Source organism: Aegilops tauschii, chromosome 7, assembly GCF_002575655.3.
Source record: "Aegilops tauschii subsp. strangulata cultivar AL8/78 chromosome 7, Aet v6.0, whole genome shotgun sequence".
Lineage (NCBI taxonomy): Eukaryota > Viridiplantae > Streptophyta > Magnoliopsida > Poales > Poaceae > Aegilops > Aegilops tauschii.
In genome coordinates this window covers 444714486-444737134 of record NC_053041.3, presented here as the reverse complement: position 1 = coordinate 444737134, position 22649 = coordinate 444714486, and the positions used below count along the sequence as shown (strand labels likewise).

The 22649-nt window shown below is 46.3% G+C and overlaps 1 protein-coding gene across 1 annotated transcript in view; it reads left to right on the top strand.

Moving 5' to 3' along the window:
* The window catches only part of LOC123494947 (uncharacterized), a 32460-nt gene extending 11939 nt beyond the window's left edge, over window positions 1–20521 (top strand). Inside the window, exons 4-5 of the mRNA XM_073504232.1 lie at window positions 19188–19239; window positions 19889–20521. Of these exons, the coding sequence (XP_073360333.1) occupies window positions 19188–19239; window positions 19889–20521 (685 nt within the window). The remainder of the gene's footprint in view (window positions 1–19187; window positions 19240–19888) is intronic.
* Window positions 20522–22649: the final 2128 nt, after the last annotated feature.

Here is a 22649-nt window from a genome sequence, read left to right as displayed (position 1 = left end):
TTGTTTGGATCCCTGAGTTAGAGCTAGTTTGGGTTGAAATAGCCTCAAATTATCAAAACAAGAGGGGTTAGTTTGAGCTAGTTTGCTCTAACCCAGCTAAAAAAACTAGCCCGGTGGAGAGGTTCTAATTGGGTTAGTTATCCATGGGCCCACTAAAAGAGAACTAAAAAAATCTCCCCTGCCCGCACCAGATCGCTCCCCCCCTCTCGCACGACTCCTCTCTGTTCCCCATAGGGCCGCTCGCCCTCTCTCTCCTCCGGCCGCCCTCTCCTTCCGGCCTCCGCCGCCCTACTCCGGCCGCCCTCTCCCTCCGGCCTTTGAAGGTCGCCTCGCTCCCCCTTCACCAGTCGTTTTTCTCCCTCTGTCGTGCGCGGTGGCGGCGCATCTACCAGGGAGGTCGCGAGAGGGGTGAGTTTGTTCGTTCCTTCTCTGTCTCACGACCATATCATTGATCTTGCTTGCTCTAGCGCTAATTCTAATTTGGAAAAGTAGATCCTGATCAAACTTGGTATAGATTTGTGGTGCACGGATGGAATTGTTTGATGCTGCTTGAGGAGGTAATAAATCTTTCTAGAGGCCCAAAGATTCAGGTCACCTTTCTAGGTATTTCAATTTCAGGCTTGCATTATTTCTAGAGGCCCAAAGATTCAGTTCACCTTTCTAGGTATTTCAATTTCAGGCTTGCATTATTTCTAGAGGCCCAAAGATTCAGTTCACCTTTCTAGGTATTTCAGTTTCAGGCTTGCATTATTTCTAGAGGCCCAAAGATTCAGTTCACCTTTCTAGGTATTTCACTTTCAGGCTTGCATTATTTCTAGAGGCCCAAAGATTCAGTTCACCTTTCTAGGTATTTCAGTTTCAGGCTTGCATTATTTCTAGAGGCCCAAAGATTCAGTTCACCTTTCTAGGTATTTTAGTTACAGGCTTGCATTATTTCTAGAGGCCCAAAGATTAAGTTCCCAGTCGGCGACAAGCGCTACCCATGCCGGTGTCGACCTGAACTCGCAAGGGCCGGCGTCGGAGGGGTTCCCGGGGCTTGGGCTCTACAGAGCCTTCCTCCAGAGCGACGATGGCGAGCTCCTCCCTCGGTGCGTGAGGGGCTCCGGGCTCCCTCCCTATCGTGAATGACTTCCGTGATGAGTTAGCTCATTCTTTGTTTCATGAAGTGTTTTTTTTATTTTGTGAAGCTTGATTGACGACTTGTATGTTTAAGTGGGATATCTCATTTGTATGGACAAAGTAAAAATTATCATGTTTTGCATGCTTGATTTGTATAGATGGTTCGTTTATGTCAATTGTGAGCGGGAGGAGGCCACAGAAGAGCCGGCCACACCAAGAGGGTGCTTGGATCCAAGGGACTTATTTTAGTCTGACTAAAAATAGTCTCTTTAAGAGGCTAAAGTTCCAAGCACCCTGACTAAAGAGGGGCTAAAACTAGTCTTGAGACTAAATTTTTTTAGTCAGGGGTACCCCTACTAAAATGTGGATTAGTCCTCTCTCTCCTCATTTAACTCCTCTCCTTTAACACAGGCGAGTTCTGGATTGGAGGGTTTGGAGGATAATAAATGCTCATTAACTTGATTTTAGTCTCTTTAGTATTTGGATCCAAGCATGGGTGAGGCTAGCAAGTTTTAGTCCCACTACTTTTAGTCATGGAACTAAAACGTATCCAAGCACCCTCCAAATCCGGCAGGAAATAGGGTCCAAAGTAGTCAAATGATTGAGATAGAGCATTTATTGTCAATCTAACCCTGCCATCCATACACCTCTTTGGTTTAGAGTTAGTTCAGGGTTAGAATCTAACTCTAACCTCTAACTGAGTTAGAGTTCTCCTCGTCTCGGTTCATCGCCATCATACTTTCCCCATTCCTGTATTTTCAGTATCCTATGAATCAAAGAGGCCCTTTTTTGCGGGAAAAATCAAAGAGGCCCTTATACTGGTTTCGGTCCGGTCATTTTTTATAAACGTGTTATGTCCAAAATTTAATGAACGTGCTCCGGTTTCCACAAAAATAATCCGGTTTCATGTAGTAATTCATTCATTTATTTATTCTTCTGCAGGGGGTTTGCATGTAATTCGTGAGGTCTGAAATGTAAAGTACCCCGGCATATGCTCTGAGTCGTGCATGCACTACGACCCAGATGCTCTATGTCCCACATGTCGGCGAATGGGAGCACGTGGAAATAGCCTAGGAGTACATATAGGAGGATAAATGCGTGAAATAATATGTACTGTGAAGCGTAGCCGCGGTTCGAAAAGGAGACCTAAAGTGATGACAGCTATAGGTCGCACACACCCAACTAGTGGTACTAGACATACGAGTAATTTTTCCCTCAAAAGAAGAGAGGCACGAGTGCTCAGTACTCCTATTCTATAAACACGAGTCCCATCTGACAACAGCGTCCGTGCTACAGCTAGCTCTCCTCCCTCGTTTCTCTCTTCTAATTCTAAACTCGGCCGATGCCCGGTGGGCGGGGTGGGTTTGCTCAACTGCGGCCCCACCTCACAGTGAAAACGTTACGACTGGAATAAAAATGCCATATACTCCCTCCGTTCATAAATATAAGCCTTTTTAGATACTATTTCAAATGGAATACATCATATAGATGTATGTAGACATAGTTTAGAGTGTAGATTCACTCATTTTGCTCCGTATGTAGTAGTCACTTGTTGGAATCTTTAGAAAGACTTATATTTGGGAACGGAGGGAGTACTATACTAATAAAACATTAAGGCCACGAGGCGATGCAGTGCTGGTTACAGGAGGCAAGAAGAGATGCATCCATCGACGACGCCCACCTCCTCGACTCAGGGCGCCGGCCCACCGAACGGCGCCTAAGTAGCAGCAGCTTTCGTGGCCAGGTCGACGTGCTTCTGAACAATGGCGTCCAAAGATTCCAGCCGCTGGAAGAAGGCCAACGTCTTTCTGTCCTCGCTTGCCTTGTAGTGGTCCATGTAGACAATTTCCTCGTAGACGTGGATGTGCAGGTCGACGGTTTCTTGCATGGCGAGGCGCTGCGCGGCGAGCGCGGCCTCGAGGTGCACATTCTTCGTCACGACCTCCGGCACCTGCAGGGCCACCAGGGCTTGAAAGAGTTCGTCACCATGGAGGCCGATGGGGGTGGCAGGCAATGAGGAGCCTCGGCGCGCGGGCTCGAGCAGTACGACAAGGTCGTCCGCGCGCTTCTTGACGGCGGTGAACTTGCGGATGGAGTTGACCATCATGTCGTCCATGCGAGAGGCGAAGCCGGCGTCGGCGAGGGCTACGATGCCTGCGGTCGCCAGCACCGTCTGGAAACGCTGCGCGGTGCGGGGCCGCAGGCCGGCGCCTTGGATGATTTGGCACAGCCGACTGCCGCTCGTGTCCATCGCCTCCATAGGTGCTTGTGGCTTCTGGTCACTTGGTCTTGGATTGGAGTGAGCAGTGTTGCGTAGAGACTTGGGAGTAGATGGATTGGAGTGGTGGGGCGCCTTTATTATATGAGAGTCCAAACTGTGTTGCATTCACATCGTGCTGGGTCTATTCTGCTTCTCCAATTAATTCCCTCTGCATGTAATTGATGATGCATCATTGACCGTTCAACGTCTCGGGAACCGCTACCCTCTCCCTCCTTGGCATTCAAGCACCTATGGACCCGTCGACGACGAGGTGCCTATGGTGACTTCGTAAATTTCAAGATGATAGTGCCATGCGTGTGTGCGTTCATAGGGGTGAGTGTATGCGCGTGTACATGAGCGCTTGCGTCTGTACTGTGTAAAAAAACGTAAATGCGTGTCAAAAAGAGACTAGTCAGTATACTCAATATTGTGCACCTCGGAGAGGAAAACGATAGAACTAGTACGTATTTATTTACGGTGCAGATTCACTCATTTTGCTCCATATGTACTCCGTCTCGGTGTAGTCTAGTCACTTGTTGAAATCTCTAGAAGGGCAAATACTCCTTTCTGGTTTACAGGGCTATACTAGCAAGTAGTTGTACGTATTAGTACAATAGTGGGCTCACATAGCAATTTTGTCTCATGCAAGAGCCTGGCTATATGCGTGCTCCAATGTTCGCAACTGCAACGTTCGGTTTGCGCTTGGCTCTTCGCCTCTTTGAGAAGACGAACAATGATGTTACTACTACTGCTTCTACAGTGTCGAATCCACTGCTGCATGTCCGTCCACCGCGAGCGGGACAGATAGCTTGTTGTAGAAGTACTACTAAGCAAAAGTCTGTCCTCGTTTGCGAGCAACCGCATGCATGGGTGAGGGAGAAGGCGTGTAGTAAAATCAAGCTTCTCCTCGTTGTACGAGTTGACGCGACACATCATAGCACTAGCCCCACATGCTTGCCTCTAAACTTGGCTGAAAGACCCGCAGTGTACAATATATTTGCTGCAACCTCTAACATTTACCCACCACAAATTAAAATATATGTGGCCGTATGCATCGTTCTGATGCAGAGGCCGGGGAGTCGCCCCTTTTTGAAAAAAAAACAAATTAAAATATATATTCCTGTCTTGACCAGATGAGCGTGCAAACTACAATCACCAGGGTGTCAGGTAGGGCCAGAAGACTATTTTAATTTTTAAAAAAACTTCGAGACGGCCACATAGCATGGAGCCGACCCCAACGATTTTAAGCTTACAGGCATGGTACACGCTATCCTAGACTACTCTACACATGAAACTGCCACACGAGCGTCCGGGCTGCGCTTGGCTCTTCGCCTCTTCGGGAAGTCGAACAATGATGGAGTACTACTGCACTGGAGGAGTACTACAGTACGCTTCAGGCCATCTGACACCGATTGAACTGTTGCATGTCCACTGCGTGCGGGAGGGAGAGCGTGTAGCGAAAGCTTCTCCTAGTCTTGCCAGCCACCACGCTCATGGGCGAGGGAGGGACGCTCCTGCCTTTGCGTGTATGACAGGTGGGCCCGAGAGGTGTGTGGCCAACCTGTCATACAGCCAAAGGCAGGTGCAGTTAAGTCCGCGAGGGAGAGGATAATCAAACTTCTTGTTGATGTACGAGTTGACGCGACACATCAAAGCACTGCACTCGATATATTTCAATAATTTGCGTTTACCGATGCATTAATTACAACGCATGCATGCATGCCGTGACTCTCCTTTTGATACTTGCATGTGTTGATTTAATGCACCTTGAAGTAGTATAAAATATGTGACGGTAAAGCTTTGTAATACCCCGGCCCAAGTCGAGAGATGGTTGTGCACGAGGAGGGCGAGATCATGTAGACCGAACAGGACCCGACGATGGAGCTCTCTAAGGTCTCGATGGACCTCACCGTGCTCCACTTCCCCTTGTGCCTCCGCCCCTTGACGCCTCCAGTGTATGAGGTTCGAATACACCTCGTCCATTCGGCTGATTGAGCAAGGTGCAGGTTTCTTGATTGATGTGCTGTTTGATTGATTTCTGCAGTGCAAGGGACGGCACCTGGCCTGCGCGGACTGCCGCGTCGAGCGCCCCGGGAACCAGCGGTAGTGCCAGAAGTGCGAGCGCGGCGGTGGCCTCGATGTGCGGAACACGGCGGTGGACTCCGTCCTTTCGTCGGTGAGGGTGGAGTGCCCGCACGAAAGCTGTGGGCTCTACGTCACTTACCACAAGCTCGCCGATCACCAGAGCGTGTGTCCGCTCGCGCCGTGCAAATGCCCCGTGCCCGTCTGCGGCTACGAAGGCCCGCCGCCGGCGCTCTACCATCACACCAGCACCGCGCATCCCATGCCCGTGCACAGGATCTAGTACGGCAAGGTGCTCCAGCTGCAAGTGCCACTGTTGGAGCCACGGTTCTTGCTGTTCGCGGAGGAGGACCGTCGCGCATTTTTCTTGGTCGGCGGCGTGCTCGACATCGGCGCACCTATCGCCGTGTCAGTCGTCTGCATCAGAGCGGGGGCGTCCCCACTGCCGCACTACGTGGCCAAGCTGTGGGCGAACGGCCCGCCGGGGGAGCCCAAAGGCACGACCGACGCCGTCAATGTGGAAATGGAGGTGACAAGCAGCAAGGATCCCGGCGACGTCGACATGCAGGAGCTGACCTTCTTGACAGTTCCGCCCAAGCTGTTGGCCGGGGCTAAGCTTGTGTCCCTCCACATTCAGATTGACAAGCTCACGTCCTAAATGTTTCTACAGTGCCTTCTGTTTATCTTAGTAATATGCTAATATAGGGATTACCTTGGTCTACTTTAGCTTAAGAAATGGTGGGTTTTGGTGGCGATGCAGCAATTACTTCGACATCAGATCAGTAATTTCCAACAGTCGAACGGATATTTTGTGTCTGTTGGATATAAAGTTCCTTTGGGTAAGAAGTACTACTTGTCATCAAAATGGATAAAAGGAGATGTATGTAGACGTATTTTAGTTCTAGATACGTCCCTTTTTATCCATTTTGATGACAAGCACTCCCTCTGTTCCACAATAGATGCCTTCCATTTGTCAAAATATAGATGTATCTAGACATGTTTTAGTATATAGGTATATCCATGATAGAGCCAATCGGATGGTTGAGAACACTAGTTCGTAGCTACAGATGCGTGTGTGACTCCCAGATGCAGAGGCCGGGGGTCATCATCCTCCTTTTCGAGAAAAAACAGACGCGTGTGTGAGAGCTCGCCACGCGGCTATTCCTGTCGAACGCCCCATTAACCGTAAGATATGTATACGACGGTGCCAGTTACTACACGTACACAGCAGTACTCCCTCCTTTCCGGTTTATAGGGCTTAATTCAAAAATCTCACCAACCAAGATGGTGAGTGGTGGAATATTTTTTGTAGTTTGCAAAAGCACCTAATTAATGCTCTTGTTTTTCTCAAAAAATTATGTTTATCAATGCATTGATTGCAATGCATGCATGCATAAAGTACATGCATTGGTCAATTTTCTCTTAATACTTGCATGCAATGATTTAATGCACCTTGGAATCTGAACATGTGTTGGGGAACAACCAAATTGAGCCTTATAAAATGGAAAAACTAAAATTTTGAGATAAGCCCTATAAAACCGGAAAGGAGGGAGTAGAAAAAGAAGTACTCCATCCGGGAATAGTGCCGCACTTCGAAACTAGAACCGTCAATAAATTTTGAGCTTGCATCTCGTCACATTCCAAATTACTCCACGCTATATTGAATTGCAAACCTGTTCGCACCGATCACAACCTAAACGGTTTCCCACTTAGGAGCGTATTAGCACTCGGTTATAAATACTAGTATGCCAAGATGACTGCACATTCCTCCTCAACTCCTCATCCACAAAAACAAACAAGTCATTCAGCATCCTTCCCTTGTGTCTGCCATGGCCAGCGTGAGTTCTGGGTCGAGAGATTGCCACCAGGGAGAGGCGAGCATGGAAGCGGAAGCACGAGAGATGTCCCGCCTCGCTGCGAGAGCAACCTACATGTCCCGCCGCGCGGAAGTAGCAACATAGAGGTCCCGCCGCGCTGCTGAAGTAGCACGGAGGTCCCGCTGCGCCGCTGAAGCAGCACGGAGGTCCCGCCGCGCCGTCGATGTAGCAGACTGGTCCGGCCGCGCCGCGGAAGCAGCAGAGATGTTCCGCCGCGCCACGAATGCAGCAGAGATGTCCCGCCGCGCCGCGGCGGCCTGGGAAAATTTCTCGCGGGCAGGCGACGACTGTTACAGGCGCATGCATGCGATCGTCCATAGCCAGATGGATCAGATCTCCGGCTGGGCGAGGTTGCAGACGACATGAAAGCCTCGTTTGAACAGGCTACCGGCGTCATCCGGCAACTAAGGGAGGGCAATGAGAGGCTCCGGGCCAAGCGCGACCTGCTGAGGGAGAAGATCGTCCGAAGTGCAGACCAGCAGGAGGAGACCAGTGCCTTGTTGAAGAGGACCGGCGTCATCATCAAGAAACTTATGGACGAGAATGACATGCTCCGCAACGAGCGCCAAAGGCTGGTGGAGGAATCCGTGGATGTTCTCAAGCAGCGTCTTGAGGACACGAAAGAGCTCATCGCCGCTCACCGCGGAGACTAGTTCCCGCGGCCTGCAGCAACGCATCAAGAAAGTAGAGATCAGCGAGCCAGATCCTTGTCTTCCTTCTTCTTTTGCCCTTGTGTATTTTGGGCGTAGCCGCATGTGGCTTTTTTAATTATCTTTCTAATTATGTAAGACAATTAATCGTCCTTATCTTTCTGTGGAAGATCAATGTTGCGAGGCTAGAATGAAGAAAACTCTTGCTGTGGCGACCCTGGCGTTGCTGTTCTTCTAGTTGCTGCTGGGCTTCCTTCAGTTTCCTAGTTTCTTTTGATGTAATAATCGGTTTAGGATGTGGATTGTGTCGTCGGTTGTGAAATGTTGAGTTCTAGCGCGGATGTTTGGCCTTTGTTGGCCTCTTGGGATGTTGCGATTTCAATCTGGTAGCTTTTAGTCCTTGGTGTTAGGCTGGAGTTGTGTTGAACTTCTTGTGAATTGTGGTGGTTTTCAGTAATGAAAATCGGAAGGGGCAAGCCCTTCTTTGATCAAAAAAAAATTAATCGTCCTTATATATTCATCAGTCTTGCTATAAGTCGCAGTAGATGCTGTATAGGTCCGTCGGATCTTACATCAAGATCCGTGCTTTCAGATTTTCCTTTTTCTCCCTTAAATCTCAGTCGAGTGAGACATAGCCACGCCATTAAACAGAGGCTCGGGCGCCATTAATGGAGACCTTGGGAGAGAGGTGGACGGCAGATGGAGGTCAAAGGGCTCTCCTCCCGATAAGCACGCGCAGGGGTCTGATCGCACGCCTCTCGTACTCAAATAGCTACCCTGCATGACGCCTCCTAGCTAATAAAAAATGGGGACGCGTGGTGGCACGTAAATGGTACTAGTAAGTAGAACGCCCATGGTTTCAATAATACTTGTGTTTTCGATTGTAACGTGACAACACTTGTTCCAAAATGACTTTGTTGATTGTTAATGTGTGCGCCTTCGCAAATCGGACTGCAAATTTACCACAGCATGTTGGTGCCATGTCATGGCACCAAGCCAAGTTTCATTATTTTCATCCGTGTTTTGGATTTACAGGAATTAAAAAGCTAAGTTTCTCAATGTTTCCAACCCAGCCACGACGCCCAGAATTTTGAATTTTATTCCCATTTCTTGCATGGAACCTAGAAATTTACCCGAGGACACACATGTGATTTTTCAACCAACTTTGGTGCACTGGAACATGTGCTTGTATTTCAAATTTGAATTATGCACACAAAGGTGACACGTTCCCACCCAGAACCACGAGCCTTCTTGAGAGAAGCTCCGATTTGCAAGAAGCTTATACCAAAATTTGTTCCTATTCGGCCAATTTTTTTTACCACGGCATGGTACTACCATGACATGACACCATGCCAAGTTTCATGATTTTAAAACCAAGTTTCTCAATGTTCTCGACCAAGCCACGATGCCCAGATGTTTGAATTTTATTCTCATTTTTTGCATGGGAGCTACTCCCTCCTTCCATCTATATAGGGCCTAATGTGTTTTTCAAGACAGCCTTTGACTATTGACAAGATTAATAGCACATGAGATGTATACTGTGAAAATTATATTATTGGAAGCTCCTTTGACATACAAATTTGAAGGTATGCTTTGTGTAAGTTGCATGTCATATATTATTGCTCTAACGTTTGGTCAAAGTTAGCCTCGAAAAACGCATTAGGACCTATATAGATGGAAGGAGGGAGTAGAAATTCACACGAGGACACAAATGTGATTTTTCAACCAACTTTGGTGCACGGGAGCATGTGCTTGTAGTTCAAATTTGTATTATGGACATTAAATGACCAAAAACTCAATTAATGTGTAAATTAGGCCAAACGAAGCCGGATAATTCCAAAATTTAACAGGGCACTCATGTAGTTCTATGTTGCCTTTGTAAATAAACTCAAGGGGGACAACGTATATCATTTCGCACTCAAAGGTGGCACGTTCCCTCTCAGAACCACGAGCCTTCTTGAGAGAAGCTTCGGTTTGCAAGAAGCTTATACCAAAATCTGTTCCTATTCGGCCAATTTTTTTTACCACAACATGGTAGTACCATGACATGACATCCATGCCAATTTTCATGATTTTCAGACGTGTTTTGGATTTACAAGAATTTTAAAACCAAGTTTCTCAATGTTCTCGGCCGAGCCACGATGCCCAGATGTTTTAATTTTATTCTCATTTCTTGCATGGGACCTAGAAATTCACCCGAGGACACAAATGTGATTTTTCAACCAACTTTGGTGCACGAGAGCATGTGCTTGTAGTTCAAATTTGACTTATGCACATTAAATGACCAGAAACTCAATTAATGTATAAAAAACGACAAACGAACCCGGAATAATTCCAAAATTTAATAGGGCACTAATGTAGTTCTATGTTGCCTTTGTTAAGAAACTCAAGGGGGGGGGGTAGCGTATATCGTTTCACACTCAAAGGTGGCACGTTCCCTCTTAGAACCACGATCTTCCAAATCGGCCCAATTTTTTTACCACAACATGTTAGTGCCATGACATGACACCATGCCAAGTTTCATGATTTCCAGGCGAGTTTTGGATTTACATGAATTTAAAATCAAAGTTTCTCGATGTTCTCGGCCGAGTCATGACGCCCAGATGTTTGAATTTCATTCTCATTTCTTCCATGGGACCTAGAAATTCAACCAAGGACACACATGTGATTTTTCAACCCACTTTGGTGCACCGGAGCATGTGCATGCAATTCATATTTAGAGTATGCATATTAAAAGTCCAGAAACTCAATTAATGTATAAAAAGGCCAAATGAACCTGAAAAAATTCCAAAATTTAACAGGGCACTCATATAGTTCTATGTTGCCTCTGTAAATAAAATCAGGGGGGAGGCAGCGTATATCGTTTCGCACACAAAGGTGTCACGTTCCCTCTCGGAACCACGAGGCTTGTTGAGAGAATCTTCGGTTTTGCAAGAGGCTTATACCAAAACTTGTCCCAATTCAGCCAAAAATTATACGTATGAAAACAGGGTTTAGATTATCCCAAACATCTCGCTACCTAGACCAATAATGTACTATGATTTGAATTCAACATAAAATGGATACAAATATTTGAATTGGAGAGCGTATGATACATGTAGTTCATAGTGAAATATGATTACTGCTATATGTATGTTTTTTGTTATCAAGATAATATTTAAATTATTGTAAACTTGACAACAATCATATTCAAATAAGGAAATTTGATTCAAATTTAGTCCATATGGTAGACGACAATATATATGTTCACATGGTGGAGTAAAATGTTCATATATGATGGAAGATCAAAATGTACGACTACATCAATTATAAACCGCAAGGTCACCTAACGATATATTCGAATTCAACATAACGTGGATTCAAAAATTGAAATTCGTGATCATGGCATCTGTAATCATATAAAAAGGGACATTACTCTTTCTTTGGTGGGAATTGATTTGTTTTTTGTTGTTGTTGAGGGAAGTGCGAATCAATTTGGTACTGTGCAGGGTAATCTTGTTCTCCCAATTTTTTTTTACATTTTTCTTGTAGTTTTTTCAATGGCATCTATAGCAATATAGTAAATGGGGACATGACTCTCTTGTGTCTTGTATGAATTGTTTTTTTACACGTTAAGTTTGTTCTGCCGAACAAGGAATCCGTACCTTGTTATCCCGAAATTTTCAAGCTCGAGTATCTTTTGTCTCACCTGCTTTGAAACTCCCGCTTCTTCAACCCGCGCCGCGCCTTGTTATCCCGAAATTTGGACGCGCGCGAGAACTCCCTCCTCATCCGAAATCGCTCCCGCAGCCCAAACATGCGAAATCCCCCTTCTACCCCTCAGCCGGAAATGAAGCTCCATGTCGCGGTGTCAAAACCGGTGGGGGTACGCTGGTAACTTACCCTACATTTCGGATAAGCGCGTCCCTAAGCTTGGCTCCCCTTCCCCCTTCGCCCCCCATTCGTACACCGAGGCCGCCAAAACCCGCGAAACCCCACGCTCCTCCGTCGGCCTCCCGACCGCCGCCCAGCCGGAGACTCTTCCCTGACTACGTCGTCCACCGCAACAGCTCGCCGTCCCTCATCTACCGCACCGGATGAGGATCCGTTGTCGATCTCGTCGTCCCGCCGGATCAGCCGCCCCGTCCTCCACCTCCAAGGAGCTGCCCCGACGTTCGCCTCGTCTATCGCGCCACCTCAATCCCCACAACGCCGTCTTGACCTGCCCCACCGGAACCGCAGCACCCTCACCAATTCCTCCGATGAAGCCGAGACCAACTCGGCGCCACCAAGGAGGTTCTGCACTCACCGCTGCATTTTATCTTTTATTCGATCTCAGGGGCTGCCGGTGCTCGATACCGAGCAGACATGGCGTGTCTCCATCGACGGCGCCGTCGCCGGCCACATCATCCATGGTGTCTCTCCCCCATGTCGTTGCTTCCTCGGCGGCGACTTCCACAACGGCACTAGCTCCAGCTGCTCCGGCTCTCGCTCGCGCTGTGGCTCTGTTCTTGATGTCGGTCGCGCTGCTGCACTGCTCCTGCTTTCGTTCGTGCTGCTGCCATGCTCTTGCTCTCGCTTGCGCTGCTGTTGCTGCTGCACGACCTCCGGCAGCTACTGGAGTTGCTGCTTTAGCACTCGCTCGCGGTGCTACTGCACGACTTGCTCTCTGCTAGTGCGTTCCCTGCTCAAGCGTATGCTGATTTAGATCACTGCTTCTCTGCTACTAGTGCTCGAATGCCCTAAACATCTATTGCAATGCTCTGTTACTAGTTCAATCAGTTTCGACAGTAAAATTAAGTTTCGACTGTGAAGTTCATTTTCTTCAGTTAAGTTCAGAGTGAACAGTACTTACAGCATCCGTCGGAGCGGCCGTGGCGCGGCTGATGCGTTTTACATCTAGCACTTTTTGGTGATGTATTTCACATCATCTATTGCAGATTATATTAGGGTCCCACTTCAGATTAATGTTGTCTGTCTTGTCATGCTTCAGCCTCGTCGCCGTACACCTTAGCGGAGCTGCTCCAACGACGGAACCGTCCATCACAGCGGAGCAGTACCCTCGGCGCCGTTTCCAGAGGCCTCAGATCTTCTTCCCCGCCTCCGACAGTCACACCAGCATCATCACCATCGTCCACGTCCAACCCAATGATGCTGAGGTCCACAAGGCTATGCCAAAGAGGTTGTACACTCGTCGCATCACTTTGTTTCTCCATTACTATGTTCTTCCAATTCATGTGAGCCAAACACCCAGGTTGACTGAAATCCTATGTTTCCAAATGCTCTGTTTTGCACGTGCATTCCTATCCTATTCCTGTGTTTTTCCTGTCCCTGCGTTTATAGAATCCTCCAATTCTAAGGAGCCCTTACAGATTTACTTCATTTTCAGATAGGCGTCAAAGAAAACTCTGTGTGTTATGTCCTGCTCCTGCCGTGCCGTCATCCACCCCACCTGAGGTGCACCATCGACAGAAGCGTTCACTGCAGCAGAGATCCCCCCTGCAGACTTCCTTTCGCCTCCTCAGATCATCTTCCCCGTTGCCGGCAGCCACGCCAACTGCATTACCATCATCGACTGAGCAGATGAACCTGAGGACTACACAGTTCCGGAAGAGAGGTCGCAGTTTTTTGTGTTTGCTTATGTTATACATCAGTTATTATTACCTGCTACTTTATCATTCAATCTTGAGTTTTGAATTGCCCATGGGTCTCATATCGAGCCAGCAACGAATAGTATCTGTCTACTATCTGGTTCATCTGGGGTCTTCTATGTGGTTCATGTTGGGTGGGCAACAAACAATAGATGATCCATTGTCTATCTTTTTAAACTGAAGCTATAATCTACCTGCTATCTTTAGTTTTGGATCCATCCACTCGTTTGCTACCATCAGTCTTGATTTTTGCATGCACCCCTTAGGCCTTACAAAATCTAACTATTTTTTTATTATGCATGTCAGATATTGTACACAATCGTACTGAACATGTAGAGAAAAAGAGAAGACCGTTGCGTGCGAATATAATGTCATGCAGACGCCGCTCCATGGTGGGTGAAGTGGCCCCCCTCCTGCATTTCCGGATTGTATTCCAGTGGAAGATAACTGTTCAGATGGAGATTCAGAAGGAGCCGACCACGCCTGTTTACCACCTGAGGTGTTTGCTCTAACCTGGCATGCTGATGTTGGTCATATCATGCATATGGCGCCTTGCATTGCTTACATTATACATCTTATATGTCATCAGCTTAGTTTAGATTTGGTTTGTGTGAATGCCACCTATTTGGTTTCTATATCATACTCCCACCATTCCTAAATATCTGTCTTTTTAGAGATTTCAACAAGTGACTACATACGGAACAAAATGAGTGAATCTACACTCTAAAATATGTCTATATACATCCGTATGTGGTAGTCCATTTGAAATCTCTAAAAAGACAAATATTTAGGAACGGAGGGAGTATATGGGAATTATGCAATGCCATCTTCTTTAGCCAGGCATCATATACGTGAATTATGCAATGCCATCCTGTTTAGCCAGTCATCGTATATGTGAATTGTATTGTGCCATATTTTTTTTCCATAATGTATTCCACTTGTCAACAATGTTTATACATTCATCTACTCTTCCTGTGCATCAGCCATTTGAGTCGGTCATGGGAAAATCTGGAGTGAAAACAAGGTCTTCTGAGCAGTCAGTGCTACTTGTCGATGCAGATTTCTTGCTGGTTATAGATAGCTCCTCAGAGGAGGATTCAGAGAGAGATGACCAGTCGTATTCCCCCCCGAGGTGCATGCTCTAACTTGGCTGGGTTATATTGCTCATATCATGCATATGGTGTCTTGCATTGCCATGCCATGTGCTTAGATTAGACATGCTTTGTGTGAATGCCTCCTGTTTGCTTTCTATATCAGATATGTGAATTATGCAATGCCATGTTTTTCAGCCAGTTATCATATATGTGAATTATGCACCGCCATGGAGCCAGGCATCATATATGTGAATTATCTCATGCCATCTTTTTTTTATTACGTATTCCATTTGTCGAAAATCTGTGTATATTGAACTACTCTTCATGTGTATCAGCCATTTGAGCCGGTTATGGAAAAATCTGGAGTGAAAACAAGGTCTTCAGAGCAGGCAATGGTACCTATTGAAGCATATATCTCGATGGTTACAGGGAGCTCCTCAGAGGAGGATTCAGAGACAGATGACCAGTCCTATATCCCACCTGAGGTGTATGCTCTAAGTTGCAATGTTTATATTTCTCATATGATGCATATGGTGTCTTGCATTGCTTAGTTTAGACATCATATGCACAATATTGAATTCTATCTGCTTAGTTTAGAGATCATACATGCGAGTGCCAGCTGCTTAGTATATGAATCAATTATGTCAATTATATCATGCCATCCTGTATACTTAGACAACATGTATGTGAATTATTTCATCCCAACCTATTTTAGAAAGACATCACATAGTTTTGTCATGTCATCCTGTTTAGGTACTCATCATATGTTGAATTATGCCAGTATATCCTGTTAAGTTATCCATCATATATCTGAAACTGTGTCATGCTATCCTGTTTAGTTAGGCATCATATATGTGAAATTGTGTCATGCTGTCCTGTTTGGTTAGACAACATATATGTGAATTACCACATCTGTCTATCATACAATGTCTGTACGTTCAATTTCTTTTCTTGTTTATCAGCCATTTGAATTGGAGGGGGTGATGGCAGTATCTAAGGGAGCAAAAACCCGTTCTTCACAAAAGACAGTGCTACCTGTCGATGCAGATAGAACCATGGTTGTACTGGCCCACAAACTAGCCCCACCACACATAATCGAGACTCTTCCAGATTGCACACTTGCACCGTTGGGCAGAGAACCAGCTACAACCCATCTAACCGCAACCCCAGCGGATAGTAACCCACTTATAGTTGACAAAGCACCATGTCCACCACAGAGTACCCCCACACGAGCAGTTTGTAAAGCTACTGCAGTGCCCAAAGCACGAAGACCACCACAACTAACCCAAACTCCACGTTTAAAGCAGAAGAGCAACTGTTCTTAGGTCAGATTCCGTAGCTATGGTCCATACTCCTTTGCTGTTGCATCACTGTATTTACTCATACCAACTACTTTCGAATTTGAAGGATCCAATTGAAACTCCAATGGCGCAACAGGTATGTTTTAAACCTATTTCTTTAACTGGATTGCTGTTCTAACTTGTTGCTCTATGTTGATTTCAGTTTAAGTTGTATAAACAGTTATGTTCTCATGTGATGCACATTACAAGTGCTGTCAATGCTGTGTAGTTTCTCACACTTATATTCTGTCTATGCTGCTGTGTCTTAAAAATATATGAGTTGAACTGTGTCTCTATCTTGATTAGGGAACATAAACTAGAATGATATGGACAATACAGTGACCATAGTACATAGATATATGTTTGTGTCATGTTGTTATCCTGTCCACCTTACTACTGAACCGGTTTACCAAAATGAGTTTCGTATACTACAAGCTAAACCTGTGATGTGTCTGCTTGTTTCTCTTGTAGTATGCAAACAGAATATTGGAGAAGAGCACCCCACTATGCAATGGTAGAGAAAGTAATGCAGATAAGGTTCAAGATAGTGAGACAACCCTGTTGGTCTCCAAGAAAGGTGATAAAAACGATCTTGTAGACAGTGAGAAAACCCCACAGTCCTGCGTTGATGTAGTGTTCGAGTTACTGGCCAGTACCGCTGGCACAAGCTCTTCGAACTGGCTGCCTGAATCACTTCGGCTTCTTCAGTCTCAGCTACAAGCTGAAAGGCATCAGTCAGCTGTGCTGCGGCAAGAAGCCGAAGGTCTGAGGAAGTCCCTGCAGAATTCAGATGCGTACTTTCTTGTGCAACAGCAAGCGCTGGAGGATTTAAGCGCCAAACAAGAGAAAGTTAATAAGCTTGCTAAGCATCTTGCCAGGATTATGGGTACCCAGGATATTGTTTCTTGAACTCTTCTGAAGTGGTTTCAGTTCTGGACTTGTTTTGCTGCGGCGTTTATATGCTGCTTTGTTCCCTATATTTGCACTGGTGGCAAACTTTGATGCCCAGTGGATGTAATATGTGTAATAGCCGTGATAGCCTAGCATAAGTTGCTTGCTTATTTATTTCCTTGTTGTCTTGTTTATTTGTTTGCTTGTAGTCAGTGCAGTTCTTTTTCCGCGGTTTGCTAGTGGCTGCAATAACCTATTTTTTAAAACTAGGCCACAAAAACCATGGGCTAATATTTACTGTAGTGACACTGGGCCTCCTACGGGCCGTAGAAACAGTGGGCCTTCTACGGGCCGTAGAAACAGTAGGCCTTCTACGGGCCGTAGAAACAATGGGCCTTCTACGGGCCGTAGAAACAATGGGCCTTCTACGGGCTGTAGAAACAATGGGCCTTTTACGGGCCGTATCATCAATGGGCCTTATACGGGCCGTATGATCGATTGGCCAAACATGGGCCAATAAGAGGCCGCATTATGGCCGTAAACGGGCTAGAGTTGGAATCGTCTGTTCATGGGCCGACCATAACGGGCCATCGTTAATAGGCCGTATTTGATGACGCTATGAAAACGGCCCAACGTATTAATGGACCACAAACGGGCCGAGTGTAACCACAGGCTGAATTTGGCCCACAAGCAGAAAATGACAGTAACGGGCCATAAGTAAACTAATGCTGGAAATGAGCCCAAGAATAAATGGGCTCTGAGAAGGCCGAAAGATAACATGGGCTGGAAACGGCCCAACGGAATAACGGGCCGTTAATGGGTATAAAGTGATACACTGTTCATTACGGGCCAGTTTCACCACGGGCCGTTAATGGGTGTAAAGTGATACACTGTTCATTACGGGTCAGTTTCACCACTGGCCGTTAATAGGCCAAGAGTTACATAGGACCTCATATGGGCCGAAAGACGTCATGGGCCATACATGGGCCAGAAGTGAAAACGGGCTGGAATCATATTGGATGGCCCAGATGACGCTACTAGGCCTAACTCGGATAGGTTGTAACGGGCCTTGGGTTAGCGGGCTGTAAATGGGCTATATGCGAACAGGCCGTTAACAGGCTTTCCATGGGCCGGCCCGCCACCTTTTGACCAAGTCAAACGGGCCGACCTTTTCACAGGAATGGGCCTCTGTTGGGCCGTGCCATGTGTCGACGTATCATAGGCGCCTTCTGTCCAATGAGTGGATGACATCTGTCCCAACGATGAGCCGACACGTGTTTCCTCCAGCCAATGATGATTTTACATGTGGAAAATCCCCATTGGTCGGGGCTGTTAACGGGTTATCGAATCCAAAACCCGACCCGATAGCTTAACGGCGTTCCGTTACGGTGGATGCCACGTGTCGGTCACCCTTGACGAAAGCACTTCCGTGACGCGCGATTTATCGTCATGGAAGTGCACACTTCTGTGATGATAATTTTGGTAATGTCATGGAACACTTCTACGACAGCACAGGTATGACTATCTTGATTCTGTCATAAAATCGTCATGGATGTACATGCATGCCAAAAAACGCGACCTACTGTGACAAACACGTATCATCACGGAAGTGTATTTTTTTTGTAGTGAAGAACTGAAGATGAGATTGACATTAGCCCCATTGCTTTCACTTCCTGATTTTGGTAAGACATTTGAGATTGAATGTGATGCAAGTGGTGTTGGCATTAGTGGAGTACTCATGCAAGAAGGTAAACCCATTGCCTATTTTAGTGAGAATCTTAATGGTCCAACTCTTAATTATTCTGTCTATGATAAAGAATTGTATGCACTTGTTCGATTTTGGAAACATGGCAGCATTATTTGTGGCCAAAAGAGTTTGTAATACATTCTGACCATGAATATTTAAAACATCTAAAGGGCCAACTAAAACTGAACCATAGACATGCAAAATGGAGTGAGTTCATAGAGTCTTTTCCTTATATTGTCAAGTACAAGAAAGGGAAGGATAACGTTGTTGCCGACGCATTGTCTAGGCGTCACATTTTACCTTCCCAACTTGATGTCAAAATCCTTGGTTTAGAAAGCATAAGAGAATTGTATGTTACCGACTCATACTTTGTTGAACCATTTTCAAAGTGTAACAAGGGAAAAGGATGGGAGAAGTTTCACTTGCATGATGGATTTCTATTTCGAGCTAACAAATTGTGCATCCCAGATTGTTCTGTTCGTTTGTTTCTCTTGCAGGAGGCTCACGCTGGTGGTCTCATGGGACATTTTGGAGCCAAGAAAACTGAAAGTGTGCTCGTTGATCACTTCTTTTGGCCGCGCATGAGACGTGACGTGGAACGCTACGTGATGAGATGCGAGATTTGTCACAAAGCTAAGTCCCGCTTGAATCCTCATGGTTTATATACTCCTCTATCTATTCCGAATACTCCGTGGGAAGATATTTCTATGGATTTTGTTCTTGGTTTACCACGGACTAAGAGGGGGAGTGACTCGGTGTTTGTGGTAGTTGATCGTTTTAGCAAAATGGCACATTTTATCCCATGTCATACGAGCGATGATGCTTCACACATTGCTGATCTGTTTTTCAGGGAAGTTGTGCGGCTACATGGAGTACCATGCACGATTGTGTCCGACCGTGACACCAAATTTCTGAGCTACTTTTGGAAGACCTTGTGGGGAAAACTCGTCACCAAGCTCCTATTTTCCATGACATGCCACGCACAAACTGATGGACAGACTGAAGTTGTCAACAGGACGTTGTCCATGATGCTGCAAGTAGTCCTGAAGAAGAATTTGAAGATGTGGGAAGATTGCCTACCTCATGTGGAGTTCGCGTATAACAGGGCGATACATTCGACCACTAAATTTTGCCCATTTGAACTTGTTTATCGCTTCAAACCTATTGCTCCATCGATCTTTTACCTTTGCCACTGCAGGAACAAACTAGCCTTGATGCCAGTAAGTGTGCTGATTTCGTCAAGAAACTTCATGCCCAGGCAAAGGAGAACATTGAGAAAATGACTAAACACTATGCGAAGCGGATAAACAAGACCAGGAAGAAGCTGGTGTTCGAGCAAGGCGATTTGGTATGGGTACACCTTCGGAAGGACCGTTTTCCTGAGCAACGCAAGTGCAAGTTGCAGCCACGCGGTGATGGACCATTTGCGGTGCTCGAGCGAATCAACGACAATGCTTACAAGATCGATCTTCCAGAAGAATATGGTGTTAGCCCAACCTTCAATGTCTCTGATCTTTCCCCATACTTTGGGCCTTTAGAGTCGAGGACGACTCCTTCTCAAGAGGGGGAGGATGATGAGGACATCCCAACCATGGGCACCACACCACCAACCATCAACGGTCCAATCACAAGAAGTCGCGCAATGCAAATACATGATCAGGTTAACGCTAACTTAAGTCTATCATTTGACCTTGAAAACATGGTCGTGCCTTCACCTCCTTTGTTGTTGGTTGAACTCAGGTGCGGTGTCGAAGAAGGCCAAACACATTTCAGTCCGTGCAAAACAATGTTTTATGGCGAGGAAACAAAGTTAGGAATTCATGAAGAATGAGTTGTCTGCTGAAGAAACATTGTTCCAATTCTGACGAAACAATATTTTGCACGAGTTTGGATTTCCCAACTTGCGAAAGGTTTCTAGAACTCGAGTTTTCTGCTGAAGGAAACATTGTTCGACCCCAGTGAACAATGTTTGGTCGGGAACTGCCAACCACCTCCAACGAGAGTTTTCCAAAAGCTACCTCATTAAGTCTTGAAGCCATTTAGTCAAACAAAGCTGGTTCACTTTCACACCTAAGATGGTTCCAGTAGCTAGTTCTCTTTCACACCTATCCAGGGGTTGTCTCGATTATAAATAGGCTAGCTCTTCCCTTCGTTGGGCACTTTTGCCATTTCTATCAAAGACCAAAGACATAGAGTCCTCCTGAGATTGGAGAGCTCTTGTTACCCTTATTCTCGTGATTCCTTGAGAAGTTGCTCATAATTCGTGCTCCACGACTAGATCGGGTTGTGTGGGTTAGAGTTCGTGGTTTCCCTTGCGGATTGCACCTATCCCGTGCTCCACGACTTGAGTGTGGTTGTGTGGGGTAGTATTGCAGGTTGTGGATCGGCGAATGTTCGGATTGAAAGCCTCGGTGAGCATCCTCCTCGTCGGGTCATAATATCTTATTTTCCATTTTCCGGCTGCTTGCAGCTAGTTATCCCCATCCTTTTATCGATCCTACGCCGTGAAGATCGGACCTCTCCTTGTACTCCCTCTTCTCCGAAGACGGGGTCGCATCATTATCAGTCCAACCCGGCGCGCGCCGCTCAGTCGCATGACGTCTATTAAGCTTCGGATGATGCATACGACCCAGAACACCCATACTATGCCCATGTGATGGTTAGTGCTATTAGGCCAGAGGCCCCTCGGATCAAATATCCAAATTGTAGTGGATTAGGAGCATGCGGTAACGAGCAGAGACTCACGATCGATGTGACCCCGTCGCCTCGTCTCGAGGACTTGCGGCAAGGGCTAAGAATGCCCGGCCACGCCTCGTAATTATCTCGCGGGCATCTTCCAGGTCAACCTGACTCCACATCACTCGCAATTAAGCTCGCGCGGGTACCCCTCAGGGCCGACCCGTCTTTAGTAACATGGTTCATTTAAGTCATAGTAACCATAGTAATTGTGTGTCTAACACCAAGGGGAACCCTGAGGAACCACCCTCGGTGGATTCCACTCGATGTAATCATCAAGGTGAACGTAAGAGGAACCACCCTCGAGGTTCACACTTGAGGGGTTGCACGACAGAGTCGTATCGGAAGTGGTTAAGGAGGAAATCACCCTCGATGACCATGTTCGAATAGCTACACTACAATGATCTCATCAGGAGTGATGTATGAGGTTCCACCCTCGGCACTCGATGGTAACTCCGCAGAGTCGAGCAACAAAAGGGGCGTGATGTGATGTGAGGTGTCGGGCTCTGGTCGTCAATCACATTGATCGAGTCGTCGATGATGAAGCAGGGGCAACAAGGACCAGGTGGGGGTCACTGATGGATCACTAACCAACCTATACTAAGCCGTTTAGGATAAGCAGGTAGGTAACAATAAGCAGGTTACGAAAGCAGGCTATGCATCAGAATAGGAGCAATCAATTACAGTAGCAAAATTTAATGCAAGCATGAGAGAATGGAATGGGTGATATCGGGATGATCAAAGGGGGGGCTTGCCTGGAAGCTCCGCTGAAAGGGAAGAAGGGTCATCGTCGACGTAGTCGAACAGAAGGGCATCAGCAGCGGTCTCGGGGTCTACCGGAGAGAAGAGGGGAAAGAAATAGTAAATATAGAGCAAACAGATACATTACTAAGCATGACATGACGAAACGCGAAACTAGGGTCGACCTAACGTAGTACTACACGTTGCAGACGAAGGGGAAAAACATCCGAGGATGAATTCCCGATGTTAGTCAGATTCCGGACATATGGAAGAGAGGGGACAGTTCCATGTCCAGCATGCTAGGGTCATGTGACTGATGAATGGACCGCGTATTCGGATTCGTTGGATTTTTCTGAGCAACTTTCATGTAGAAAACATTTTCATCGGAGTTACGGATTATTTTCTATTAATTTTCAAAATTTTAAACATTTTTTGGAATTAATTAAATTAACAGAAGAAATTACTACGTCAGCATGACATTA